At 37.6% G+C, this 25,336-nt stretch overlaps 1 protein-coding gene across 4 annotated transcripts in view; it reads left to right on the forward strand.

Annotated features, from left to right (window-relative positions):
* SUGCT (succinyl-CoA:glutarate-CoA transferase) overlaps positions 1-25,336 on the forward strand; it is an 827,778-nt gene that overhangs the window by 10,274 nt on the left and 792,168 nt on the right. Inside the window, exons 2-6 of one of the 4 annotated variants that reach the window (XM_067042878.1) lie at positions 1,473-1,524; positions 2,190-2,263; positions 6,072-6,157; positions 7,023-7,073; positions 14,113-14,233. In XM_067042878.1, the coding sequence (XP_066898979.1) occupies positions 1,473-1,524; positions 2,190-2,263; positions 6,072-6,157; positions 7,023-7,073; positions 14,113-14,233 (384 nt within the window). The remainder of the gene's footprint in view (positions 1-1,472; positions 1,525-2,189; positions 2,264-6,071; positions 6,158-7,022; positions 7,074-14,112; positions 14,234-25,336) is intronic. The other 3 variants (XM_067042879.1, XM_067042881.1, XM_067042880.1) reach the window with 3 other exon arrangements.

Raw genomic sequence — 25,336 nt, forward strand, 5'->3', positions numbered from 1 at the left:
AACTTTACATGTCAGAGTATGTAAATGTCTCATTTTTCTTAACATCGGCACAGTATTTTTTTATATGGATGTGCCGGTGCTTATTTAACATTTCACCTGTTGGTGGATTTTTGTACTGTTTCGAATATTTTGCTTCAGTATTAAAAACAGTGAGGCAGGGGAAGGGGTAGTTAGGGATTGACATGTACACACTGTAATATTTAAAATGGGTAACCAACAAAGACCTACTGTAGCACAGGGAACTCTGCTCAATATTATGTAACAACCTAAATAGGAAAAGAATATGAAAAAGAATAGATACATGTATATGTGTAACTCAGTCACTTTGCTGTACACCTGAAACTATCACAACATTGTTAATCAACTCTACTCTAATATAAGATAAAAAATTAAAAAAAATAAAAGCAGTGAGGCAATTCACAACAGAAGATGTATGAATGGCCTATTGCTACATGAAAAGATTTTCAACAGCATTAGTCAACAGGGAAATACAAGTTAAAACCACAGAGAAACATCATATACCGATTAGAATGTCTAACCTTTAAAAGATTTACAATACCTAGTGTTGTGAGGATGTGGAGTTTCTAGAACTCGTGCTGTTGTACAAACACTTTGGAAGTCTGTTTGGCAGTCTCTTAGAAAATTAAGCGTAAACTTACCATATTACCCAGCCATTCCACTAGGTATTTACTCAAGAGAAGTGGAAACATGTCCACACACGGACTTGTACACAAGTGTTCATAGTAGCTTGATCCACTGTAACCTACAACTGGAACCAACCCAGTGTCCATCAGCAGCTGAATGGATAAACAAATGTGGTACAGCCATAGAGTAGGTTACTACTCATAAAAATGAACAACATGGATGAGTCTGTATCATAATCCTGAATGAAGGAAGCCAGACCAAAAGGGTACATAATGTATGATTTCATCTATATAAAATTCTAGGAAATGCAAACTAAAATGACAGAAAGCAGATCGATGGTTGCCTGAGGTTGGGGATGGAGGGAGAGGTAGTTTGCAAAGAGCAGGAGGAAACTTTCAGGTAATGGAAAGTTCTGTTTCTCAATTGGGGGTGTGGACAAATGTGTAATGACATGTATCCATCATTACAGTATCATACAGAGTATTTTCAGTGTCCTAAAAACCCTCTGTGCTCAGCCTATACACCCCCTCCCCCCATTTTAAAATTTTTCATTAGTTTGTCCCACTTTAAAATTTTTCCATTAGACAAACTATCTTAAGCATAGCTTTGGACTTTATTAAATCGGGAATAATCTGGTATTAGAGGCTTTAATTTTTACAGGTTGGTTTAGTTGGACTGGGTCCAGGTTTCTGTGTTATATATAAAGCAGAAATGTAAAGGAAAATTTATTTATTTGGTAGTGATAGATATTACTAAGAATATGAAGAATTCTGCATTATTCCTTCCGACAACTGGTAATCAATTTAAGTATTTTCTGTCTTTGCCAGATACTGACAGTATGAAGCCATTGGAGGGTGTAAGAATTCTGGATCTAACAAGGTTTGTATTGGCTTATCTGTGTTTTGGTGATTGAGTTTTCCCCCTTCTTTCAAAAGACATTTATTTCTCGGATTATAAGAGGGTGTTTATAAGCTTATCATTGAAATTTTGGAAAGAAAAACCAAGAAAATTTCTTGCAATTTCATCATTCTACGAGACAATTACTATAATACTTATACTTTTCTTTCCAATCTGCATATTTATATATAACTTTTGAAAATAAAAAATGGAACCATATTGAAATTATAGGTTTATCCACATTTTAAACATAATGTTATATTTTGAGTATTTTCCCATGTCATTCAAAATTCAACAAAAATATAAGATATTTTATTATAGTATATAGTTGTCACATAATTACTTTGTCATCTCCCTGTGTTTTTATATTATAAATGAGACTTCCTTGTACATAAATCTTTGCCTCAGGAAATCTTTCAGTTTCTTCCTTAGGATAGAATTCTGGAAGTAGAATTACTGCATCAAAAGGAATATACTTTGTAAAGTTCTTGATACATATGGCCAAATCACTTTTTGGACAGTTTTAAGAATTTTAATTCTTACTCACATTATATGAGCTTGTCTGTGTTGATGGACTATTAAGAAAAGAATTAATATAAAAATCTTAAAGATGGTAATGAATTTATCTATCATTGTTAACATTGTAGAGTACTGGCGGGACCTTTTGCTACTATGAATTTAGGAGATCTTGGAGCAGAAGTTATAAAAGTGGAAAGACCAGGTAAAACTACTGCTCTCTTTAAAACATAGAAACAAGCTAATAAATATTTTTAATAGTTCTTTAAATGTCCATGTACCTGTATGTGGGATGAGGAGAGAATGGAAATGAAGCGATTATTTTCCCTTCTCCTTTCTTTATTTTCCTCTGAACCTATACTAATATTAGATCTGTTTCTACTCTTTATACGTGCCAAGGGCTAAGGCCTAAGCCAGGTCCTTCACATGCACCTGGAAGCCTGTGGTAGAAACAGACGTGCAACACGTAAATAATGATGATGCTAAAACAGTTAGTGCCAGGCACAATTCTAAGCTCTTTGCCTGTATTAATTTATTCAGCCTTTATAACAGCCTGTGAGCTGTTATTATTCCTAGATTACAAATAAGAAGACAGAGAGACAGAGAGGTCAAGGTATTTGTCCACGGTCACACAGCTAGTAAGGAATATCCAGACACTCAGCTCTGATCCTGGCCCTCCTGAGCCCCACACAAGCCTTGCTGCTGAGACTGAGATGAGAGTGGGCCTGGCCACCTTCCCTCACTGAGGGACGAAGGGAAGGCAAGGCAGGAAATTAGCATTATTATTTATTCTTCAAGATCTGTTGCTTATGGATCTGGAACAGAATTCCCAAATTAGTGAAAATGGTCTAGCCTTGAATAGTATGCATAAGACCCATAAGAGACTAGTTTATAATTACATCAGCATATTAATTTACCATAAGTGATTAAACGCTATAAAGTAGAACACATGATCTAGAAGATTCAACTTTCTGATACATAGATCTTCTTAAGAGGCCAAAGCAGTTAGCAGAAGATTCTCTGATCAGCATGGGGAATGTTATGTATTTTATATTTATCTGGCCCTGTGCTTGTCAGGCTCCAGGTGATAGAAGGGCCTGGTGAATCCTGCTTTCCAGAGATAATGCTTCATTTATCCAGTCAGTGATATTTATCTCTTTTGGTCATTGCTGGATACATGCTGAATAATGTTTACTTTCTAGCTGAACATCTTTTTTTTTCTTTTACAGGTACCATAAAACTTCTAATTTTCACATTGCTATCCAGTTTTAATACCACATACTTTCTAATTTCAAGCATTGGGTCTTCCATTTCTAGGTAGAATAGCCAATCTGATTTCTCTTGCTATTTCAGTTGATCACTAGCTTAAATATTTGTACAGTTGGCCCTTCGTATCCACGGGTTCCGCGTTTATGGATTTAGCCAGGCACAGATTGGGTACTTTTATGATCTGCGGTTGGTTGAATCTGCGGATGCTGTACTGGTGGATAGGGAGGGCCAATTATGGGACTTGAACATCTGCCAATTTTGGTGTCCTCAGCGGGTGCTGGAAGCAGTCCCTCGTGAATGCTGAGGGAATGACTTTATTTTTGTTAATTTTAGAAATCACAATTCCCTGTTTCTCCTCTGTACTTTTTCATTTCCACACTGGGGGACCCTTTCCTTAGTCTAGGCCTTTATTTTGTCCCATAGCCATACACTAGGCATCAAGCTTTGTTCCTAGCAGGTGTTCATTGCTTTTTTTCTTACTAATTGGTCTCTCTCCTTTAACCCTTTTGCTCAGTACGTTTTAATGTTCATATTATATATTTTGTTTTTTCGAGATAGTTATTCAACAGATATGAAGAAAAGTTCCTTGGCAGTATTTTCACATTTCAGTCTCTTTTAGTGTCCACTTCCTCAGTTGTTAAATTAAATTTCGTTGTAGTTTTCTGACTTGGGACTTAGATTATTCTTATTTGAGTAATCAAAGAGCGTATCAAGCTTAAGTCTATTTTTTTCTTCTCTTTTTAGAGTCTTCCGGTGGATGTAAACGCTATGCCTGCAGGGCCAGGCAGGTAACCTAAATGAATGAAGTGGGCTGGGCAGCCAATGATGCTGCTATTCCAGGGTTGTCACCAGGAGGCAGGCATACCCGGGCAGGGATGTTGGTCTTTGTTCACTGCTGTGTCTGCTCTGCAGAGAGCAGTGTTTGTGACAAAGTAGGCACCCAATAACTATTTGCTGAATGGATGAATGTGTTGAAATATCATATGAGAAAGGCAGTCTGAATTTTTATGTGCTATCTCTAGGTTTTGAAATGATGGCAGATAGTTAAAAACTTTTGTGTGTGGGTCAAATAAAACATGTCTCTCAAATTGCCAGTTTTACCAGTTTGTGACCTTTAACCTTTATTTCATTTCATGGGCCGTCAGCACGTATCCTATCCTTCTGTGTCTCTTAAACCCAGGTTATACACCAGGACCAGGTGGGGCAGGAAAGCCATGTAGGCCTCTAGTTTAGATTTCTGACATTATTTCCACCCAAGAGGTGAATGTAAACATTTAAAATAAGCTGTCTACTTTTAGCCTTATCTTGACATTGCTCTCTTAAAAACAAAAATTTTTTTTTATTTAATGTATTGAGACCTTCAAAAAAGTGGAAGTGTCTGGACTTTTTCCTGCCTATGGGAGGTCCTGTCTGATCTTGAAGATCCAGATTCACACATATATTTTTCCGTGAAGCCTATAACCGGTTTATTACTAGGCGGTTGTCTTTGTGGACTCTTGTAGTTTATTTTTTCCCTTTGTGGACTCTTGTAGTTTATTTTTGCCCCTGACGTTTTGAGCATGCTGTTCAGTTTGATACTTAACTATTTATTGCTTTGTGTTGTTTATCAGTTCATCCCCAGTTAGAGCTAATGCTTCTTTTCTCCTCTGTCCTGTGTTCTCTCTTTCTCTTGTGAGGTTTTTAGTTTTTTGTTTTTAAGTAAAGGAGTCTATTCTTTAGCTTCTGTTTTGTTTTCTAAAAGGCTATGTCTGTTTTTCTTTATCAGTTTCAGTGGGTAAAGTCTAATGGGCTAATAAATTAATTATATAATTTAAATGAGATTAGAATTTAAACTTTAACCCATATTCACAAATTCTCTCTTATTGGGGGGCTAGTAATACTTAGTGATTAGTTTCTAATATCAATATTTAATCAGAACTTATAAAAATCTTAATTTAAGTGATACTAATTTGTGCCTATTAATTGTTGATTCACTTTCTGAGCTCCATCTACATTGTTTGCTTTTTGTGCAAAGAAAACTTTTTCTGTAACTCGATAGTGTTATCTTTGAATCAAACACAAGTACTTTTCAGAATCATTTGAAGTAGATGTTTAGAATAAAATACCCTATTTTTGATGTTTTTAAACTTTTACTTTGAAGCAAGACATTTGAAGCAAGACCTAGACTACTAAAATTTTATTCTAAATAGCATCTTAAATTATTGACATTTGCTATTCAGTAGCTTATTTTGCTTTTTCTGATTTTTTTGCTACAGAATTTTAAAAATAGATTTATTTATCATTGTTTTATACCTAGCCTCAGATACCACTTTATCATAAAGACTTACTTCTCATTATCCTGATTTAAATTATATTTAACAAAAATATTTTGTAGACCCAACATTTTGTTTGCACATTTAATGCTAAAAACACTGAAAGAGCTGACTTGTTTGTTGAAGTAGGAGAGGAATTTTTTTCCCCCTCAGACTTGCCATTTATTAAATCTAAAGACTGCCAGTAGGATATTCCCTTCTGGATTTTGACTTTCAGGGATGGATTTTAGTGAAAGAAGCTGTGGGAGGATTTAGTGATTTACATGAACAGGTAAAGAGTTTGGGCAGTTCTAACAAGGTCCCAAGGCCACTTTAGGTTGCTAATTCCGCTGATCTTGTTTAGGCATCTGTGAACTTACATATGAGTAAGCCTGTTGATTTGAAATGTCTCATGATGTTTCAAGGTTAAATAGTTCATACTATTATTTTCAGGAGCTGGTGATGATACACGAACTTGGGGTCCACCTTTTGTGGGGACAGAAAGTACTTATTTTCTCAGTGTTAACCGAAATAAAAAAGTAAGAATATTATCCCCTTTTTGCTTTCTTTGTGTAATTCTCTATTTAAAAAAAAAAAATTATTTATTTATTTATTTATTTTTGGCTGCCTTGGGTCTTCGTTGCTGCACGCGGGCTTTCTCTAGTTGTGGCGAGTGGGGGCTACTCTTCGTTGCGGTGCGTGGGCTTCTCATTGCAGTGACTTCTCTTGTTGCGGAGCACGGGCTCTAGGCGCACGGGCTCAGTAAGTTGTGGCTCAGGGGCTTAGTTGCTCCTCGGCATGTGAGATCTTCCCAGACCAGGGCTCGAACCTGTGTCCCCTGCATTGGCAGGCAGATTGTTAACCACTGCGCCACCAGGGAAGCCCTGTGTAATTCTCTTGTAATAACAAAACTTTTGATATCATTGTGGCTTGTTTATTTCTACCCCTTTTTGTAGATATTAGTAATATTCCCAATAAGGTGAAATTTTATTTTATTTTATTCATTCACCAGTTACCAAGTAGAAACAGTAGAGCTCTTTATTAATTTTCCTTCTTGACTAACTTAAAACATTTTTTTGAGAATTTATAATGGTTTTTAATGGAAATAATTTTATTAAAGTTAGGAATCACTTGATGTGTTACATTTGTTATTCTTTTGGAGATTGCTAATTGCCTACATTTGGTATTATTATTTGAAAAATTTTTACTATAATCCTTACTATCATCCTAACATATCCGAATTGAAAATAAAATCAGTAAAAATTATTTAAATGTTTCTTCGTGAGGAAAATGCATTTACTTTAAGAGGAGAAATCTGTAATATGAATGGCTCTCTTATTGAACTGTCAGCAATAAGAAGAAATTTTAAGATACTATTTTAATATATATATTTTTAATTTTTAGAGTATAGCTGTTAATATCAAGGATCCAAAAGGGGTGAAAATCATCAAAGAGGTACAGTATGCTCTATAAAAGGCATCTTGTCACCTGGGTTGTAATTAGGGATTTGAATATGAGTAAAAATGTTTTAAAACATTATTTCATTGGCAATCTGAAATTTTGCTGTAAATGCTATTTGAATTTAACTTCCTTTTTATACTAAGTATAATTTGCTTTATGATTTCTGGTATATTGTGTTTAACCTTTCTCCATAGTGTCAGAGTGTTCAGTTATGGTACTAGTGTCCACTGACTGAGTGCCTGCCCTGCATCAGATCTTAGGCCTGGGTACTTTTTTCGTATCATCTTCTCAAATCTTCAGAATTTTCCTTGTAAATGAAGTATTATATCCTCATTTTCACAAGAGGTGAAATGAGTCTCAAGGGGCTTGAGTGATTGTCTAAAGATCACATAGCTAGTAAAGGGAGGAGCTGAAATTTGAACCCTAGATCTACATCACTGTAGAGCCCAAGGTTTTTCTAACACTTATTCAGATGGCTGATGTGTGCAGACCTGATCTTGGCATCTTTCCTTAGGGGCCAGCACAATGGTTAGGGGCATACCCCAGTGTTCTACTGCTGGGATTCAAATCCTGCCTTCTTTACTTACTAGCCATGTGATTTCAGGCAGGTTACTTAACTTCTTTATGCCTCAGTTCCCTTATTAGCAAAATGGGGACAATAATAATACATACTTCTTAGGGTTAGAATTGAGTTAATATTGTGTAAAATGTGAAGAAGGGTGCCTGCTATAGTCATAGTCAGCACTCACTCAGCATTAAATATTATTATTGTTCCTGATGCACATGAAGGTGGATTCATCATGTGAGGTAAAACTTGTTTGCCATTCTTGTTAAAGTTTGAAGTCGAGGGCTTCCCTGGTGGCACTGTGGTTAAGAATCCACCTGCCAAGGCAGGGGACACGGGTTCGAGCCCTCGCCCAGGAGGATCCCGCATGCTGTGGAGTGGCTGGGCCCATGTGCCACAACTACTGAGCCTGTGCTCTAGAGCCCGCAAGCCACAACTACTGAAGCTGTGCCTAGAGCCCGTGCTCCGTGGCAGGAGAGGCCACTGCAATGAGAGGCCCGTGCACTGCAATGAAGAGTAGCCCCCGCTCACTGCAACTGGAGAGAGCCCGTGCGCAGTGGCGAAGACCCAACACAGCCATAAATAAATAAATAAAATAAATATTAAAAAAAAAAAAGTTTGGGGCTTCCCTGGTGGCGGAGTGGTTGAGAATCCACCTGCTGATGCAGGGGACACGGGTTCATGGCCCGGTATGGGAGGATCCCACATGCCTGGGCCTGTGAGCCATGGCCGCTGAGCCTGCGCATCCGGAGCCTGTGCTCTGCAACGGGAGAGGCCACAACAGTGAGAGGCCCGCGTACCGCCAAAAAAAAAAAAAAATCGAAGTCAAATGTAATGGATGTAAATCTCCTTGATTAGAGAACCAAATCCCCAAATTTGTTTTATATCAAAGTATCAATTTTAGCTTCATTGTTCTGATGCTTCTTTCCTTATCATCTGGCTGATTGAAAAATAATGTCTTCTAATTATTAAGATCAGAATCAGTGATCATCGCTCTGGTTCTGTTGGATCAATCCAACAAATTTAGAATTTTACTAGATATATGTTGAACCCAAAGCTTGATAATTGTCCTGATCGCACTGTCCTGTTTTCCTACATCTTTTCTATAGCATAACTTAGGTTTCTTTGCTTGTTTTTATTTTCTTTTTCAGTTGCAACTTAATAATGATTTTTCTAAATTGTTCTCTGTTATTATTGCCTTGCCTTTTTTTAAAAAAAATAAATTTATTTATTTAATTTTTAAATTTTTAGCTGCATTGGGTCTTTGTTGCTGCATCCGGGCTTTCTCTAGTTGCGGCAGACGGGGTCTACTCTTCGTTGCAGTGCGCGGGCTTCTCATTGCAGTGGCTTCTCTTGTTGCGGAGCACTGGCTCTAGGCACGGGGGCTCAGTAGTTGTGGCTCATGGGCTCTAGAGCACAGGCTCAGTAGTGTGGTGCATGGGCTTAGCTGCTCCGCGGCATGTGGGATCTTCCCAGACCAGGGCTCGAACCCATTTCCCCTGCATTGGCAGGCGGATTCTCAACCACTGTGCCACCCGGGAAGCCCACCTTGCCTTATTTTTCTATGGCAGTGACCCTCATCTTGGACTCAACTCCCATTGTCTTCATTCTCAGGCCCTTCTTTTTATCTTTTCAGTAGTTGTTATGATGATGATGGTGATGGTGATGAATCATCTAGGAGATTGTTCTTAATTCTTCTCTTTCTGGTTTATGTTTCTCAGTTCCACCTTCAGTGTTTGCAGTTCCTGCTTCTTTGCTTCCATTTCAGAACATTTTGATAGTTTATCCTGAATAGTGAAGGTTTCAGATTTGACTTAACAAATACTTTACAAGTTCATTAGGGTTTTTCAATGGGGCAGTGTTAGGTGGAATTCATAACTCTTGCTCCTAAGACATCAGTGTACATTGGAGTATTTTAGGCCTACATGTATAATTCTAACCAAAAGAAATGAATTTGCTGGGACATCTTTCTCACTCTCTTTGGATCCTGCCTGTGTCCTCCACCAGATTGTAACAGTTTTAAATTGTTTCATTATGGGCATGGTTTCTCTTCATGTCTGATAAAAATAAAGTACATTTCAACTCATATTAAACTTTAATAGATTGTCTGCAGTCATTTTTCATATCTGTTGCTTTCAGCTAGTTCTACAGTTCATAAGTTATATATCTTACTGCCTAGAGGAAAAGTTATTTTTTGCCTAGTCTTTTTATTCTTTCTCGCATAGATTTCTCTTGTGGTCTTAAGAGTAGCAAAACAACCTTTGTATTCAGAACTTGGTGGATATGATTGCTAATCTAATGAGTCTAGTTTATAGATACAGTTCCAGAGTATTATACAAAGCAGTCAGCTGGATACATGAGAGCTCCAAAAAGTATGACTCCTTTGTCAACCAGGCTAACCAAAAATAGGTTGTGTAGAAAAGAAAGCTCTGCTTAGAAAAGTCTATGTATTTTCATGGCAATATGATTTGATAACTTCCTAACATGTCATCTATATTTCAAATAATTCTCTATGTTAATTAGTTGACAGTGACAGTATCCATATTGTGGGTGTGAATCACAGCCAATAGAGCAGTGTCATGGGTTTGATTTTCCTCTGACATCTTATTATGAAAAATTCCAACATACAGAAAAATGGAAAGAGTAGTATAATGAACTCTTATTTACCGTATGCCTAGATGCAACAGTTTTAACATTTTGCTATATCTGTTTATTTACATATGAATACATGTGGTATGTGTGTGTCTGATTTTGAACTATTTGAAAGTAAGTGAAAGATATGAAACTTTGTCCTTAAATCCTTCAGGAGACATCTCCTGGGAGGTATAGCTCAGGGGTAGGAGCATTTGAGTGCAGAATACATCTAAGAGTAAGGACATTCTTTGACATACATTTAAAAATTATTTTATGATTTTTTTTTTTTTACTGATAAATGTGGTTAAATTATTATCATCACTTCCCCTCTATTTCTGATCTTGCTCATCCAGTCTGTTCCTAAATTATATCTAATGAAGACAACTCAGAATTAGGTATCCTGTATTTCAATTGATTTTAGTTTTTTTACTCTGTGAGTGGAAGGAAGGTTTTTTTTTTTTTTCCCAGAAGAAAAGAAAAAGATGATGAGTTCTCTAAAATGCAAAATTGTTCTTGTTTCTTATTATGGGTAAGAATCTAGAATAGATTATTAGGTGATCTGTGAGTGCCAAGATGAGGAAGAGGTGATCACCTGCAAAACTGGGAACAAGTCTTTTCCCCCCTCACTTTATTTCCTAGTAGATCCTTGTATCAGGGAAATGCAATAAATGTTTGGTCTCCACTGAAGCAGTTGACTTGTATATTACTTGTAGATAGTGTGGAGATCCATATAACTCAGGGAGGTTTGTGATGTCTCTGATTTCGGCACTGCACTGTTTAGAATTTTAACGAATGCCTTAGTTAACGCTTTAGGGAACATATGTGATCTTGAAATGGGTAAATATCCGGAAAGAGACAGGGAGGGAGAATATGTTGGATGGCAGACTCACTAAGAATCAGTATCTAGTAAATAGATACTGTGTGTTTATTTAAAATAAATATTTTTAAAATGGAGCAAAGAATAACTTCTGTGCTATACACTTTTCTAGGGATATTTTATCAATAAGTATCATAATGCATACATATTGAGTTCTTGGGTAATAATAAAAAGCTACTGGGCATCTTTATCAGTGGAAGTCTTTAGCTTCTAAATTCAACTTTTCCATATTTTTCTTATAACTTCGGAGAGTCAACTACATGGTACTCTGAGCACACCTCTTTTTAGCTTATTTTTTTTTCTGTTGTTATACAAGTAATATCTGCTCATGGGCAAAAAGATTAATATTTTAGTATATCATATCAAATCTCTTTATGTCCTTGTATACTCATTTTTTCCAATAAACATGAGATAATACCATGTATATTGTTTTGTAATGTTTTTTGTTTATACATTCTGAATACTTTTCTATTAATATAACTTATTCATTATATTTTCTTGTCTTATTGAAACAGTGAATTTGTTTGTGATCCATCTGAATACTTTATGTGAATTGAAATGTGATTTATTATGATATAGAAGTCTAAAAATACAAATACCCTATAGAATTAAAAGTTTTAAAATTGTGGTATAATATATATAACATAAAATGTCATTTTAACCATTTTTACTGTATAGTTCAGTAGCATTAATTACATTCATAATTGTGTGCAACCATCACTGCTGTGTATTTCCTTTATGTTTAATCATCCCAAACAAACTGTATCCATTAACCAATAATTCTCCACTTCCTTCTCCCCTCAGCCTCTGATAACCTCTAATTTACTTTATGGCTTTATGAATTTGCCTATTCTAGATATTTCATATAAGTGAAATCATATAATATTTGTACTTTTGTATCCAGTTAATTTTACTTAGCATAATGTTTTCAACGTTCATCCATGCTGTAGCATGTATCAGAACTTTGCTCCTTTTTATGGCTGAATAATATTCTACTTTATTGGATGGATATATTTGTCTGTTGATGGATACTTGGGTTGTTTCCACCTTTTGGCTATTACGAATAATGCTGCTATGAACATTTGGATACAAGTACCTGTTCAAGTCCCTGCTTTCAATTATTTTGGGTATATACTTAGGATTGGCATCTCTGAGTCACATCTTAACTGTGTTTAACTTTTTGAGGAACCCATACAGAGTTTTAAAATTAAAAATAATTTATCAAATGTCATTTGCATAAGGTACTATACTGTGCACCATGTAGAATATGCAGCAGAGAGATGACTGGTATAAGAATCTAGATGTGTTTGATGCAGCTTGTTTTCTTTAGTGCCTGCAGGAGTGCTGTGTAAGTAGCAGACAGAAGCTCAGAAAAATATGTGGAATAAATTACAATGTAACTGTAGCTTTGTGTTTTACTTATACTAACACCCATTCTCCCTCCACATTTTCCAAGCAACATTTGGTAGAATCATTAACAAAAAATAAACACATCTCTACTTGGGCTGTCCCTGGGGCATACTGCATAGAGTTGCCCATGTGAGAAGCAGCTCGAATGTTAATTGGCATCTGAAATTTGGGAAGGGTGCCTGTATGGCTTAAGATTTGGGGTGCATACTTGAAAACCTTTCTCTCTCTGTCCTGTATCTTAATGTATGTATCATTCCTCTTCTGACAGGTGGTCCCCTGGGCCCCTGGTACCTCTGTTTCAGGAGCTCTGGAGGATAACAGCTTATTTCCCTCCAAAGATGCCTCCAAAGATCTCCTCCCCCTAAATTTTGTTAAGTCAAACAGTTCCATGTATACACTCCAAATTTGGTGACACAATAACAAACAGGCACTCAACTTATTTACATGTTTCCTTCTAAAGTTTATGTAAATTCAGTTATTTTCCATCTAGAGTAGAGGTTGGCAGACTGTGGGCCAAATCAAGTTTGTTTTTGCACAGCCTGTGGACTAACGGTGAATTTTACATTTTTAAAGATTGTTAAAGAAAAATAAAGAACATGTGACAGGGAATGTATGTGGCCTAAAAAGGCTAAAATATTTACTTTTTGACATTTTTTAAAAAAGCTTGCCCACCCCTGGGCCAGAGTCTTATTCTATTACATTAGTTTTATGTGTGAGAATATATCTATGTCAACATGGCAATTAAAAAATTATTGAATAGTTATTAGGCACTTGGATATGTTTAAGCATTACTGTAATCAATTTTTCTGGATGACCTAGTACAATTTTTGTGATGACTTTTCAAAAGATATGTAGTCACAATTGAAATTTTGAAAAGAATTTTAAAATTAAGGTTTACGATGGCTTGTTGCAGTGATCTGGGAATCAGAGTTGGGGTTTTGTTTCTGACAGTTACTGATTTACTGGGTTATAGTTTAGCAGGTTTTTTTTTTTAATGGTTCATTAAATACATTTAAAACTCTTTGGAAAGAAAGCATCTGGAAAATGTGAAAGCAATTCAGAATCATGTTTACATGTGTTAAGTGCCTATATGTACATGTTGTAATGAGGAATATTACATAATAAGGATGGAGTAGTAAAGACATTGTATTTAGTTTTATTTTAAAGGGGTTAAAAGATATTTTTCATATATTTTATGTACTTATATTCTAATTGTTTTACCTGAACTTCTGAGAATATATTTAGATAGACCATGTAGCCTAGATATTTCTTACATTTAATGTAAGCAGAATCCACTTAATACCATGGTAGTAACTGAAAATTTTAATAGCCATTGTTTTACTGGCAGTAATACCTCAAGTAGTTGACCAGAGCCTTCATGTTTATCTAAGAATACTTTGTAATTCTACTTTTCCTGAGATTTTTCTGGGCTTTTACAAAGCCAGGATCAATTGTATTTACTGAAATCAGAATTCTATCATGTGGGGATTTGTTGAAAGCTGGGAAGTCCCTTAAGAAGTCTGACTCATCTTCACCTCTTCTTTCAGCTTGCAGCTGTTTGTGATGTATTTGTGGAAAACTATGTCCCTGGCAAATTGTCTGCAATGGGGCTGGGCTATGAAGATATAGACATGATAGCGCCTCACATGGTCTACTGTTCCATCACAGGTATTTCAGCACCACACCCTCGTCAGTGGCGAGGTTTTCCAGTTTCTTTGTCTCTTTCTGTATATAAGAAACCTCTTGCTAGTGTTGGTTTTCTTGAGGTGGTTCTGCTCTCCCTTCCTGCCAAGCCATTTTAGGTTGTTGAAAATTAATCACTAAAGAACATTAACCTAAATGAACATTTTTCATATTTCTTCTGTGAATTGTCTGCCTGTAGTTTTGCCAATTTTTCTATTGATATTTCACAAAATACTGACAAGGTACTATTATTAACTTATATGTAGAATTACAGGTGAAATATTAATTGGCTTTAAGATAACATAGGATCTCAACATACTGCTTCAATATATTCAAAAGTGCTAAAGCCAACTGAAGGAAAAGAGTGCTATAAAGTCTTTTAGATTGTTCGGCCCTTGATGGTGAACTCTGTGTGTGTGTGTGTGTGTGTGTGTGTGTGTGTGAAGTATGTCTTTAGGCTAAAGGGAAAAAAGTCATTGTATTAGTTATCTTTACATAGTTTATAAGCACTTAGCTATTAATTAGGGATACAGTATTAAAAAGTTATTCTTTAAATAGAAAGTTACATTAATAGCTTTTGTCAGAATAATTTATAAGATTTTCAGATTTTATTAATTCATCCACCAAATATTTACTGCAGACCTGTGATCTATCTGCCAGGCAGTATTCTAAGCTTCTGAGATACAGCAATGAATAACACATATCTATGCTCTCCAGCAGATTTACATTCTAGGTTAGGGAGATAGATAGTAAATAAGTAAACACATTCTTTTGTGTTTTGTAATTGAGTGCAGTAGTGAGAAGGTCAAAAGAGAGAAGCTAAACAGGGCAAAGGGGATGAGGTGAGGAGGGTCTATTTTATACTGGGAGGTGAGACAAGGCTTCATTGATAAAGGGGACATTTAAGCCGAGACCTGAATGAAGTAAAGGAGTGAATCATATCATTATTGGCAATGAGGGTTTTGGGCAAGGGGAACAGCAAGTGCAAAGGACCTGGGGCAAGACTGTGTTGGGCCTGTCTGAGGACCAGCAAGGATGGCAGAAACAGAGTGAGTGAGGGGGAATGTGGTAAGAAGAAAATCAGGGAGCTAATGGTTAGTAAGATGATGGTTAGTAAGGGCTTGTGGGCTGCTCTTAAGGAATTAGGCTTTTACTTCGAGTAAGATTGTAAGCTAATGGAGAGTTTTAAGCAGAGGAATGATGCGACCTGACATATTTAAAAGGGTCACTGTAGCTACTGTGTTAAGAATAGACTGTCGAGGACAAGGGTAGAGGGAGAACAATTACGAAACTATTGAAATAGTCCAGGCTAGAGATGATGGGGGCTTGAATTAGAGTAGCAGTGGTCGAGGTAGTTAAAGAGTGATAGGATTCTGAATGTTTTCGAGAAAAGGGGGTAAGGTTTGCAGATGGATGAGATGTGAGTATCAGAGAAAGACTAGAGTTAAGGATGACTGTAAGGTTTTGGCCTGAGCGATAAGAAGAATTGCTGTTTACAGAGTCGAGTAGGACTGTGGAAAGAAGCTTTGGGAGGGAGAACATCACGTTTGGGCTTGGAATGTCAAGTCCAAGTCTAGCTTGAAATGTAGAGTAAGGGCTTGGATCTAAGAGTCAGGAGATGTAAAATTTTATAGTTATGAGCAAATACATGGTATGTGAAGCCTGTATTTGATCTTTTACAGAGTGAGTGTAGATAGAAAAAGGAGAGTCTGAGTGGCTGAGCCTGATGCACTCCCATGAGTAGATGTTTAGGAGAGGATGATGACGCAGGGAAGGAAGTTGTGAAGGAATCAAGGAGTCATCAGTGAGGTGGGAGGAGAACCTGGAGGCGAAGTGAGGGAAGGGTTTATTTTCATAGACAGTTTAAGCAGAAAAGCGTAAAGCGTAAAGCACGTATGGACCTGAATTATTCGCATCTCCTAAATGCACCACACTCGCTCTCACGGCAGAGCCTTTACACACGATGTTCCAATTGCTTGGAACACTGATCCCCTGCCACACCCGGTAACTCTGTCTTTGTTCTTTAGATCTCACCTTGGACGTCACTGCTTCTGTGCAGACTTTTTCTCTCCATCCCCTGAAGACTGGGTTGGCTGTTGTCTACCATATTTTACTCTTTATTTGCCTGTCTCCCCCACTATCCTTCAGGCTCTTGTTCAGCACACAGTATAGAGCACATGGTAGGGAGTTTCTTACCTCAATGAATGAATAATCAGAACTTGGCTAAAGAGTTTTTAATAGCTGCCATTTTTATTTTGCATTCTACTTTTCGGAGATAAGTGTAAGTGGTAAATGTTATGTTTACATTTTCCAAAGAAACTTTCAGAGGATAGCCTGGGGTTAGGGCATAGTTGGCCTAATCTTTTATTTCTTTTGTAGTTCGTCCATAGCACTAATGTAATGATCATTGCTTTAAGGTACCAAAAGAGTCCATACCATGAAGTAAATATTCACTTATTGTCATTAGGTCCCTATGCATTAGGTTTCTTCCTAAGTCAGTAAGGGAACTAGCACATTTAAAAAATATTTTAAAAGGGAACCAAACAAAAACTTTACTCCTTATATTTCAGTAAATTTATCTTAAAATAGGTATCTGAAAATCTTGTTTTACTATAAAAGCCACAAAAATGTTATCTTAAAAATGTTTGTTATTCGTAAAATTATAAGAACCAAAATACTTCTATTTCTGTGCATTCAGGTTAATTGAGATATTATAATACTTTGACTGTGACACATTACATAAGTATAAATATTGCTTTTCATGGTGTAATTGTCTTTGTGGTGGTATTTTCATATAAAATAAGCTACAATTGCACTATTTGGACAATTGTTATTATTTTAGATTTAGATCAAAGAGCCCAGTTATCATTAACTTCTCTATTGAACAGCACGAGAGATAGGTTCTGTACATAGTAGATCTTTGCCACTAGATCTGACTCTTTTTCAGAGGTACTATTATATAGATCTGTAATCACACTTTTGTTTGTGTGTCTGTATATTGAATACTTATGTGTGTGTGAGAGACGGAGAGATTTTTCCTTCGAATCTCACAATCTAATGGAAATGCTGAGGTCTAAAATATTAAAATAGGTGAACTATTATCTTCTGAATTACCCTATAACCATAAAAATTCTACATAACTAACAAATGCAAAATCTTACTTGACAGTAAGTATTTATTTCTCATTGTCATAAATGTGGATTGGCTGGGATTCAGCTGATCTAGACTCATTAGGTTTGGCTCCAAGTTGCAGGGCTGCTCTGCACGTGTCTTACACTCCTTGGACCAGTGGCTACCAAGTGCGTGTTCTCCTCATAGTGAAAGGCAAGAGCACAAGAGAACAAACTTAATCTCACAAGCACGTTTAAAGCCTCTCTCTGCTCACATCACATCTGCTAGGTATTCATTTGGTCAAGGCAAGTCATATGGCCAAGCCTAATACCGAGAGGTGGTTAAATATAATACTCTAGTGGCAGGAACTACAAAGTCGCATTGAAAAGGGCATGGGATCCGGGAAGGGTGAAGATTGGGAAGAATCATGTATTTCATCACATCACTCAGCTAAATGAAACGCTAATCCACTTGGGAAGCCTCACACTTCCCCAGAGTTTCACATCTGTATCTAACTATGGTTAGAATCAAAAGTTCTTCTGGGCCTTGTCTTGTGACTGGAGAATCTCTTAAGTTTTCTTCCAGTTCTCAGATCCTGTATTAACACTTTAGTGTGGCAAAGGCCCTTAGAGATAGATTATATAATCCAGTAGTTCTCAGCTAAGGGGAAAATGGGAGTATCATATGCTTTTCGGTAATAGGGATGGGGCATGAAGGGGTGATGGGGAGAGGCATGTGTAGTCTGAAAAAGCAGCCCTCTTTATTCTATAATCCTGTGTATCTCCACCTCCTGACAATCATTAGAAAAACATTCACACAGCTCTTTTTTCTTTATTTCCTGATAAGGAAACAGACCCAGAACAGCTAAGGGACCTAAGGTCACACAGCTATTTAACGGCAAATGGATTTAAAACTCAGGCTTCTTGACTTGGTATTAAGTGCTTCTACACTTTCTCTGTTTAGACATGTATCATTGTTAAGTGATGACATGGACTTTGTGATTACAAGACACTGAACAGGTCTCCTTGAGAATATATATTTTTGTTATTCTGTTTCATTTGTTGTGGATCATATTGGCACCGGTGGGAGTCATGAACAGAGTTGCTCATCAGGGAGGCTAAATTTCAACGGATTCTTTTGGAAGCAGCCGCCATTTGTGGGTCATGAGTTTGTGTGTATATGTATATAAAGCAAGGGGCATCTCTATTTTTTTAGAAGTTTGATATTCTTGGTAATCAGTGTGTTTTTTAATAAGACTGATTAGATCAGTCTAAAGTTGCACATGTTATTATTGGGATCCTAGACTTTCCTGATGTTTCCCAGTGGCATTGATGTCTTGTCAGTGCTTTCCAAGCCCACATAGTCTGTTCTCACTCACATGTTGCCCTTACTGCTGATGAGAGTAACCTTGGAGTGGTTGGGAGTTTACTCTAATGCATTCTGACCGTTGTGTGGCTGAGACTGCCTCAGTGTGTGAAATCTGGTCTAAAGGACAAAAATGCTGCACTGATCACAAGGGAGGAAAGACCCGATTATCTTTATTAGCACGGTCCTCTTGTCATTTCAGAAGAAGCTGAGCATGAACATTAGGGGGCAGTGTTTAAAAAGCTATCAATAGAATTCACTACGAATTCCTTTTTGAGAAAACTGTAGTGTTTCCTGTGTACCACTAGGTGGAGAGAATCTCTGAAAGGACGTATCTATATTTTTTCAAAGTGTTTTTTTTTTCAAAGTGACCATTCTTTACCTTTCTGTACTTTTAGAAGTACAATGGGGCTTCCCTGGTGGCGCAGTGGTTGAGAATCCACCTGCCGATGCAGGGGACACGGGTTCGTGCCCTGGTCCGGGAAGATCCCACATGCCGCAGAGCGGCTGGGCGCGTGAGCCATGGCCGCTGAGCCTGCGCGTCCGGAGCCTGTGCTCCGCAACGGGAGAGGCCACAACAGTGAGAGGCCTGCGTACCACAAAAAACAAAAAAACGAAGTACAATGATATTTTCCTTAGCAATTTAATTTAAACTTTTATCTTCTTTCCTTCATGTCTTCTGTGCATGTTATTAATTATACACACTTAGCAATAAGAATGCTACTACATTTTAAAGAATTTACTTTTTTTCTTCATGTTAACTTCATTATTCTTTCTTTCTAAAAGGATAAACATTACATTATGTTATTGACTAAACTAATTTTGTGGTAGGAACATTGTGTTTACCCTTTAAATAAAATTTCTTGTCTCTTTTTATTTTTTATTTATTTATTTTTTTAATTTAATTTTTTTTTTTTTTTTGGCGGTATGCGGGCCTCTCACTGTTGTGGCCTCTCCCGTTGCGGAGCACAGGCTCCCGACGCGCAGGCCCAGCGGCCATGGCTCACGGGCCCAGTTGCTCCGCGGCATGTGGGATCCTCCCGGACCAGGGCACGAACCCGTGTCTCCTACATCGGCAGGCGGATTCTCAACCACTGCGCCACCAGGGAAGCCCTCTTGTCTCTTTTTAAGGAATGTAGTTTGCAAAGCAGTTTTTTAATTTTTGAGAACAAGTTACAAAAGATGATATACAGAATGATATTATTCATACAGAGTTAAAATTATATAAAAATATATTTTTTGGTAGTTTACTCGTATGTGATTAAAATATAAAAATATTCGTAGAAAAAAATATTCATAGTGATGAAAAATACTAAACTCAAGAGAATGATTACCCCTGGGGAGTGGGGAGGGCGGGGAGGGGGACAGGGATACACACAGGACTTCAGCTGTATGTGCCAAATAGCCAACTGGCAGATGCATGAGTATTTGTTATGTTATTCTGTATACCCTTATTTATTTATTTATTTTTGGCTGTGTTGGGTCTTCGTTGCTGCGCGCGGGCTTTCTCTAGTTGCGGCGAGTGGGGGCTACTCTTCGTTGCTGTGCGCGGGCTTCTCACTGTGGTGGCTTCTCTTGTTGTGGAGTGTGGGCACAGTAGTTGTGGCACGTGGGCTCAGTAGTTGTGGCTCGCGGGCTCTAGAGCGCAGGCTCAGTAGTTGTGGCGCACGGGCTTAGTTGCGCCGCGGCATGTGGGATCTTCCCGGACCAGGGCTCGAACCCGTGTCCCCTGCATTAACCAGGGAAGCCCCATTCTGAATACCCTTTTATGCTTGAAGTAACAACAGCAAATGATTCAGAAATTCCCCAATAATCCCTTCCTTTCTCATTCCTTTCCTTTGTCTGCCCCTCACCCCCTCCACTCCAGTACATGTTTCTTGAGCTTCTGTAGATTCCTGGCCATGTTGAGTGTACAGAGTGAACAATGCAGACATGGCTCCTGCCTTTAAGGAGCTTACAGCCTAGTGTGAGAGACACTTCATAAACAGGTTAAGAAGAGAGTATGGCATGTACTAACAAATTGTGCTATCATGATAGAGTCAAACAGGGTACTGTGGTGGAGATTAGTAGAGCAGGGGATGCTTAAGTAAATGGGATGGTCAAGGAAGTCCTTTCTGGGGAGGTAACTTTTAATAAACTTAAAGTATGAGAAGGAGCCAGCCATGCAAAGAGCAAGGGGAGGAGTGATTCAGGCAGAGAGAACACCACGTGCAGAGGTAGGAAAGATCTAGCTATCTTTAAAGGCCTAAGAGAAAGCCAGTGTGCCTGGAATACCAACAACTGGGAACAGCATGCTTGAGAAGACACTGCATAGAGGTGTGCAAGTGCCATGGTGTGCTGGAAGGGGTTTGAGCAGTAGAGGGATATGATTCAGATTACATCAAAAATGATCTTTGGAAGAGGTGGGAATCAAATACTGATTGTCTCATTGAAGAATTTCATTATAAACATTGGTCTTGAAATAAGGTTCCTGTTTGAGAGAGTAGTTATTGAGATAAAATTTCTTTAGATTACTGAAGGCTCCCATGGTGTTTCAGAGTCAGTAACAGAGAATGATGAGCCCAGATGGATATGGCAAATCATCTAGCAACTGCATCCAACACTATATCATGGCAACGATAATACAAAACAAAACACTGCTGCACTTGGATTCTTATGGAGTGAGTTAGTCTGTGTATATGCATATTTTCATCATTTTCTACATATTCACCACATAACCATGTCTTTTAAAAAAGAATAATTAGAAGTCTGCCTGCACTCTAAACCCATAAAAGTTTTGAAGGGGAGAAAAGAAAGAAGGGAGGGAAGGAGGGAGAGAGGGAGTGAGGAAGGAAGGAAGTGAGGGAGGGAGGAAGAAAGAGAAAGAATCAGAACCAAGTCAAATGGAATAACAATGCGCAAGTTGTTTTTAACCTCTAAAAATAATGGTCCAGTTCAGTTCATTAAGCATCATTTCTAGATTGAATAAACAGTCAGTTACAGATACGACATTCAAAGAGATACTCACAGTCAAAATAACTGGGAACTACTGGTCTAAATTATAGATGTCTCTGTTGTCTACCCGTCTGACAGAAAGTTTTTTTCCGCAGAATTTTAGAGTGTTGTGGTCATCTGTCCAACTTTACAGTCAGCGATCCCTAGCAAAAGTGTGGTTTAACATATTTACCATTTCGTACCGAACTCATTGTTTAAACAAACAATGACACCGTCTCTGCAGGGGAAGAGAAACTTAGCACATAAATACAAGATTTCAAAGCACAGCCCATAAAACTAGGGACTGAGATTATATTTTGTCTGTAGACATGGACAGACTCCAGAAAGTGACTTTATGCCTTCATTTTATCCCCCAAGGGCATAATCTTTTTATCTTTAAATACTTCTTTTTACCCTTACACATATAACAGATGTGTTATACAAGTTGGACTCAGTGGAGTGTAAGCAGAAACTTTATTCTTTCCCACCCTACCTCTGCAAACTTGCACTCCTGACTCATTTTCCTTGCTCATTGGTGAAATCCCAGGAAAGTCCTACAGACTTTTTTTCCGATTATTTTATTTCAAGTATTACAAATTCCAGTCCAATCTAAAATCAAAACTTCAGACTCTTGTACAATTTATGACTTTTCCCTTTCTCCATCTTGGGTCTGACTTTTTTGGAAACCTGAAGAGTGTGTGTGTGTGTGTGTGTGTGTGTGTGTGTGTGTGTGTGTGTGTGTGTGTGTGCGCGCCCGCGTGCGCGCGTGTGTGCGTGTGTGTGTTGGAAGAGGATAGTCAGTTTCTTCATTCCTCCATGATCGATCTCTTCCCTGTTGCTAGCTACTCTTTGTGATTCCTTCAGAGTCAGGCCCTCTTAGGGAAGCGAGTGAGTTAATGGGTATAAAAGAGCTTCTGCTTGATGGGGGGTAGTTGGGCCCTGCATTGCGGCCTACTGTGTGCCTGAAGACCAGTTGGTGGCAGATTGTCCTATGGGGAGCTTTGTAGGCTCCTCAGAGACTTCAGACTGTAGCTCTCCCTCTTTAGTCCTCAGCTTTGTGCGGTCTTATGTATACAAAGGCCACCTGTTCAGGTCAAGGTCACTTTGTCCTATAGGAAAAATTGTCCTATAGGACAATTCTATCTCATGGATAGAATTCCTTTTTTAATTTTTGTAATTTTGTAATTGAAGTATAGTTGATTTACAATGTTATGTTAGTGTAAGGTGTACAGCAAAGTGATTCAGTTATATGTGTGTGTGTATATATATATATATATGGATTCTTTTTCAGATTCTTTTCTGTTATAGGAACATTCCATTATTAGTACAAGGTATTGAGTAGAGTTCCCTGTGCTATACAGTAGGTCCTTGTTGATTATCTATTTTATATATAGTAGTGTGTGTATGTTAATAGAATTCCTTTTAAAATGAACTAATTCTGCTCTCCTGTTGGTCCACTTAGCCCATGGGGAAAACTCCTTGCTCTTCCTCACCATTGGGAATGAAGTTTACTCCCAAATCTTTTAGTTCTTCTGCCTTTCACTGATGTAATCATAGCCTCTTGCTTTTGGTACTTTTTAAGGCACATGTCCAGTCCCTGTATACTTTCATATTCCTAAACTATAGGCCCAGACCTCAGATGCTTTTTTTGAAGTGTCCCTCATGTGGCTTGAAGTGAAGAGGAAGCAGCTTGCCCCTACCCTATGGCAGGGTGAAATGCACAGCATGCTGACAACTGTTTCTTTTAGTTTTTAAAATTTATTTTATTGAAGTATAGTTGTTTTACAATGTTGGGTTAATTTCTGCTGAGCAGCAGAGTGACTCAGTTATACATATATATACGTTCTTTTTCACATTCTTTTCTGTTACGGTTCATCACAAGATATTGAATATAGTTCCCTGTGCTATTACAGTAGGACCTTGTTGTTAATCCATTCTCTATATACTATTTTACATCTGCTAATTCCAAACTCCCAATCTTTTCCTCCCCCACCCCCCTCCCCCTTGACAACCACAAGTCTGTTCTCTATGTCTGTGAGTCTGTGTCTGTTTCATAGGAAAGTTCATTTGTGTCATATTATTTATTTATTTTTTAATATCTTTATTGGAGTATAATTGCTTTACAATGTTGTCTTAGTTTGTGCTGTATAACTCCTTTTTTTTTTTAAAACATCTTTATTGGAGTATAGTTGCTTTACAATGGTGTGTTAATTTCTGCTTTATAACAAAGTGAATCAGTTATACCTATACATATGTTCCCATATCTCTTCTTTGCGTCTCCCTCCCTCCCACCCCCCCATCCCACCCCTCTAGGTGGTCACAAAGCACCCAGCTGATCTCCCTGTGCTATGCGGCTGCTTCCCACTAGCTATCTATTTTACGTTTGGTAGTGTCTATGTGTCCATGCCACTCTCTCACTTTGTCACAGCTTACCCTTCCCCCTCCCCATGTCCTCAAGTCCATTCTCTAGTAGGTCTGTGTCTTTATTCCTGTCTTACCCCTAGGTTCTTCATGACCATTTTTAATTTTTTTTTTAGATTCCGTATATATGTGTTAGCATACGGTATTTGTTTTTCTCTTTCTGACTGACTTCACTCTGTATGACAGACTCTAGGTCCATCCACCTCACTACAAATAACTCAATTTCATTTCTTTTTATGGCTGAGTAATATTCCATTGTATATATGTGCCACATCTTCTTTATCCATTCTTCTGTTGATGGATACATGGTTGCTTCCATGTCCTGGCTATTGTAAATAGAGCTGCAATGAACATTTTGGTACATGACTCTTTTGAATTATGGTTTTCTCAGGATATATGCCCAGTAGTGGGATTGCTGGGTCGTATGGTAGTTCTATTTGTAGTTTTTAAAGGAACCTCCATACTTTTCTCCATAGTGGCTGTACCAATTTACATTCCCACCAACAGTGCAAGAGGTTTCCCTTTTCTCCACACCCTGTCCAGCATTTATTGTTTGTAGATTTTTTGACGTTGGCCATTCTGAACAGTGTGAGATGATATCTCATTGTCGTTTTGATTTGCATTTCTCTAATGATTAATGATGTTGAGCATCCTTTCATGTGTTTGTTGGCATAAACCCACGCATATATGGTCACCTTATCTTTGATAAAGGAAGCAAGAATATACAGTGAAGAAAAGACAGCCTCTTCAGTAAGTGGTGCTGGGAAAACTGGACCAGCTACATGTAAAAGAATGAAATTAGAACACTCCCTAACACCATACACAAAAATAAACTCAAAATGGATTAAAAACCTAAATGTAAAGCCAGACACTATCAAACTCTTAGAGGAATACATAGGCAGAACACTCTATGACATAAATCACAGCAAGATCCTTATTGTGTCATATTTTAGATTCCGCATACAAGTGATATCATACAGTATTTGTCTTTCTCTTTCTGATTTACTTCATTTAGTGTGATAATCTCTAGGTCCATCCATGTACCTCCCAGTGGCATTATTTTATTCTTTTTCATGGCTGAGTAGTATTCCAATGTATATATGTACCACATCTTCTTTGTCTATTCATCTGGATAAAGGTTGTTTCCATGTCTTGGCTATTGTGAATAGTGCTGCTGTGAACATAGGGATGTATGTAACTTTTTTTCTTTTTTTTTGC

Source organism: Kogia breviceps, chromosome 9, assembly GCF_026419965.1.
Source record: "Kogia breviceps isolate mKogBre1 chromosome 9, mKogBre1 haplotype 1, whole genome shotgun sequence".
Taxonomy (NCBI): Eukaryota; Metazoa; Chordata; class Mammalia; order Artiodactyla; family Physeteridae; genus Kogia; species Kogia breviceps.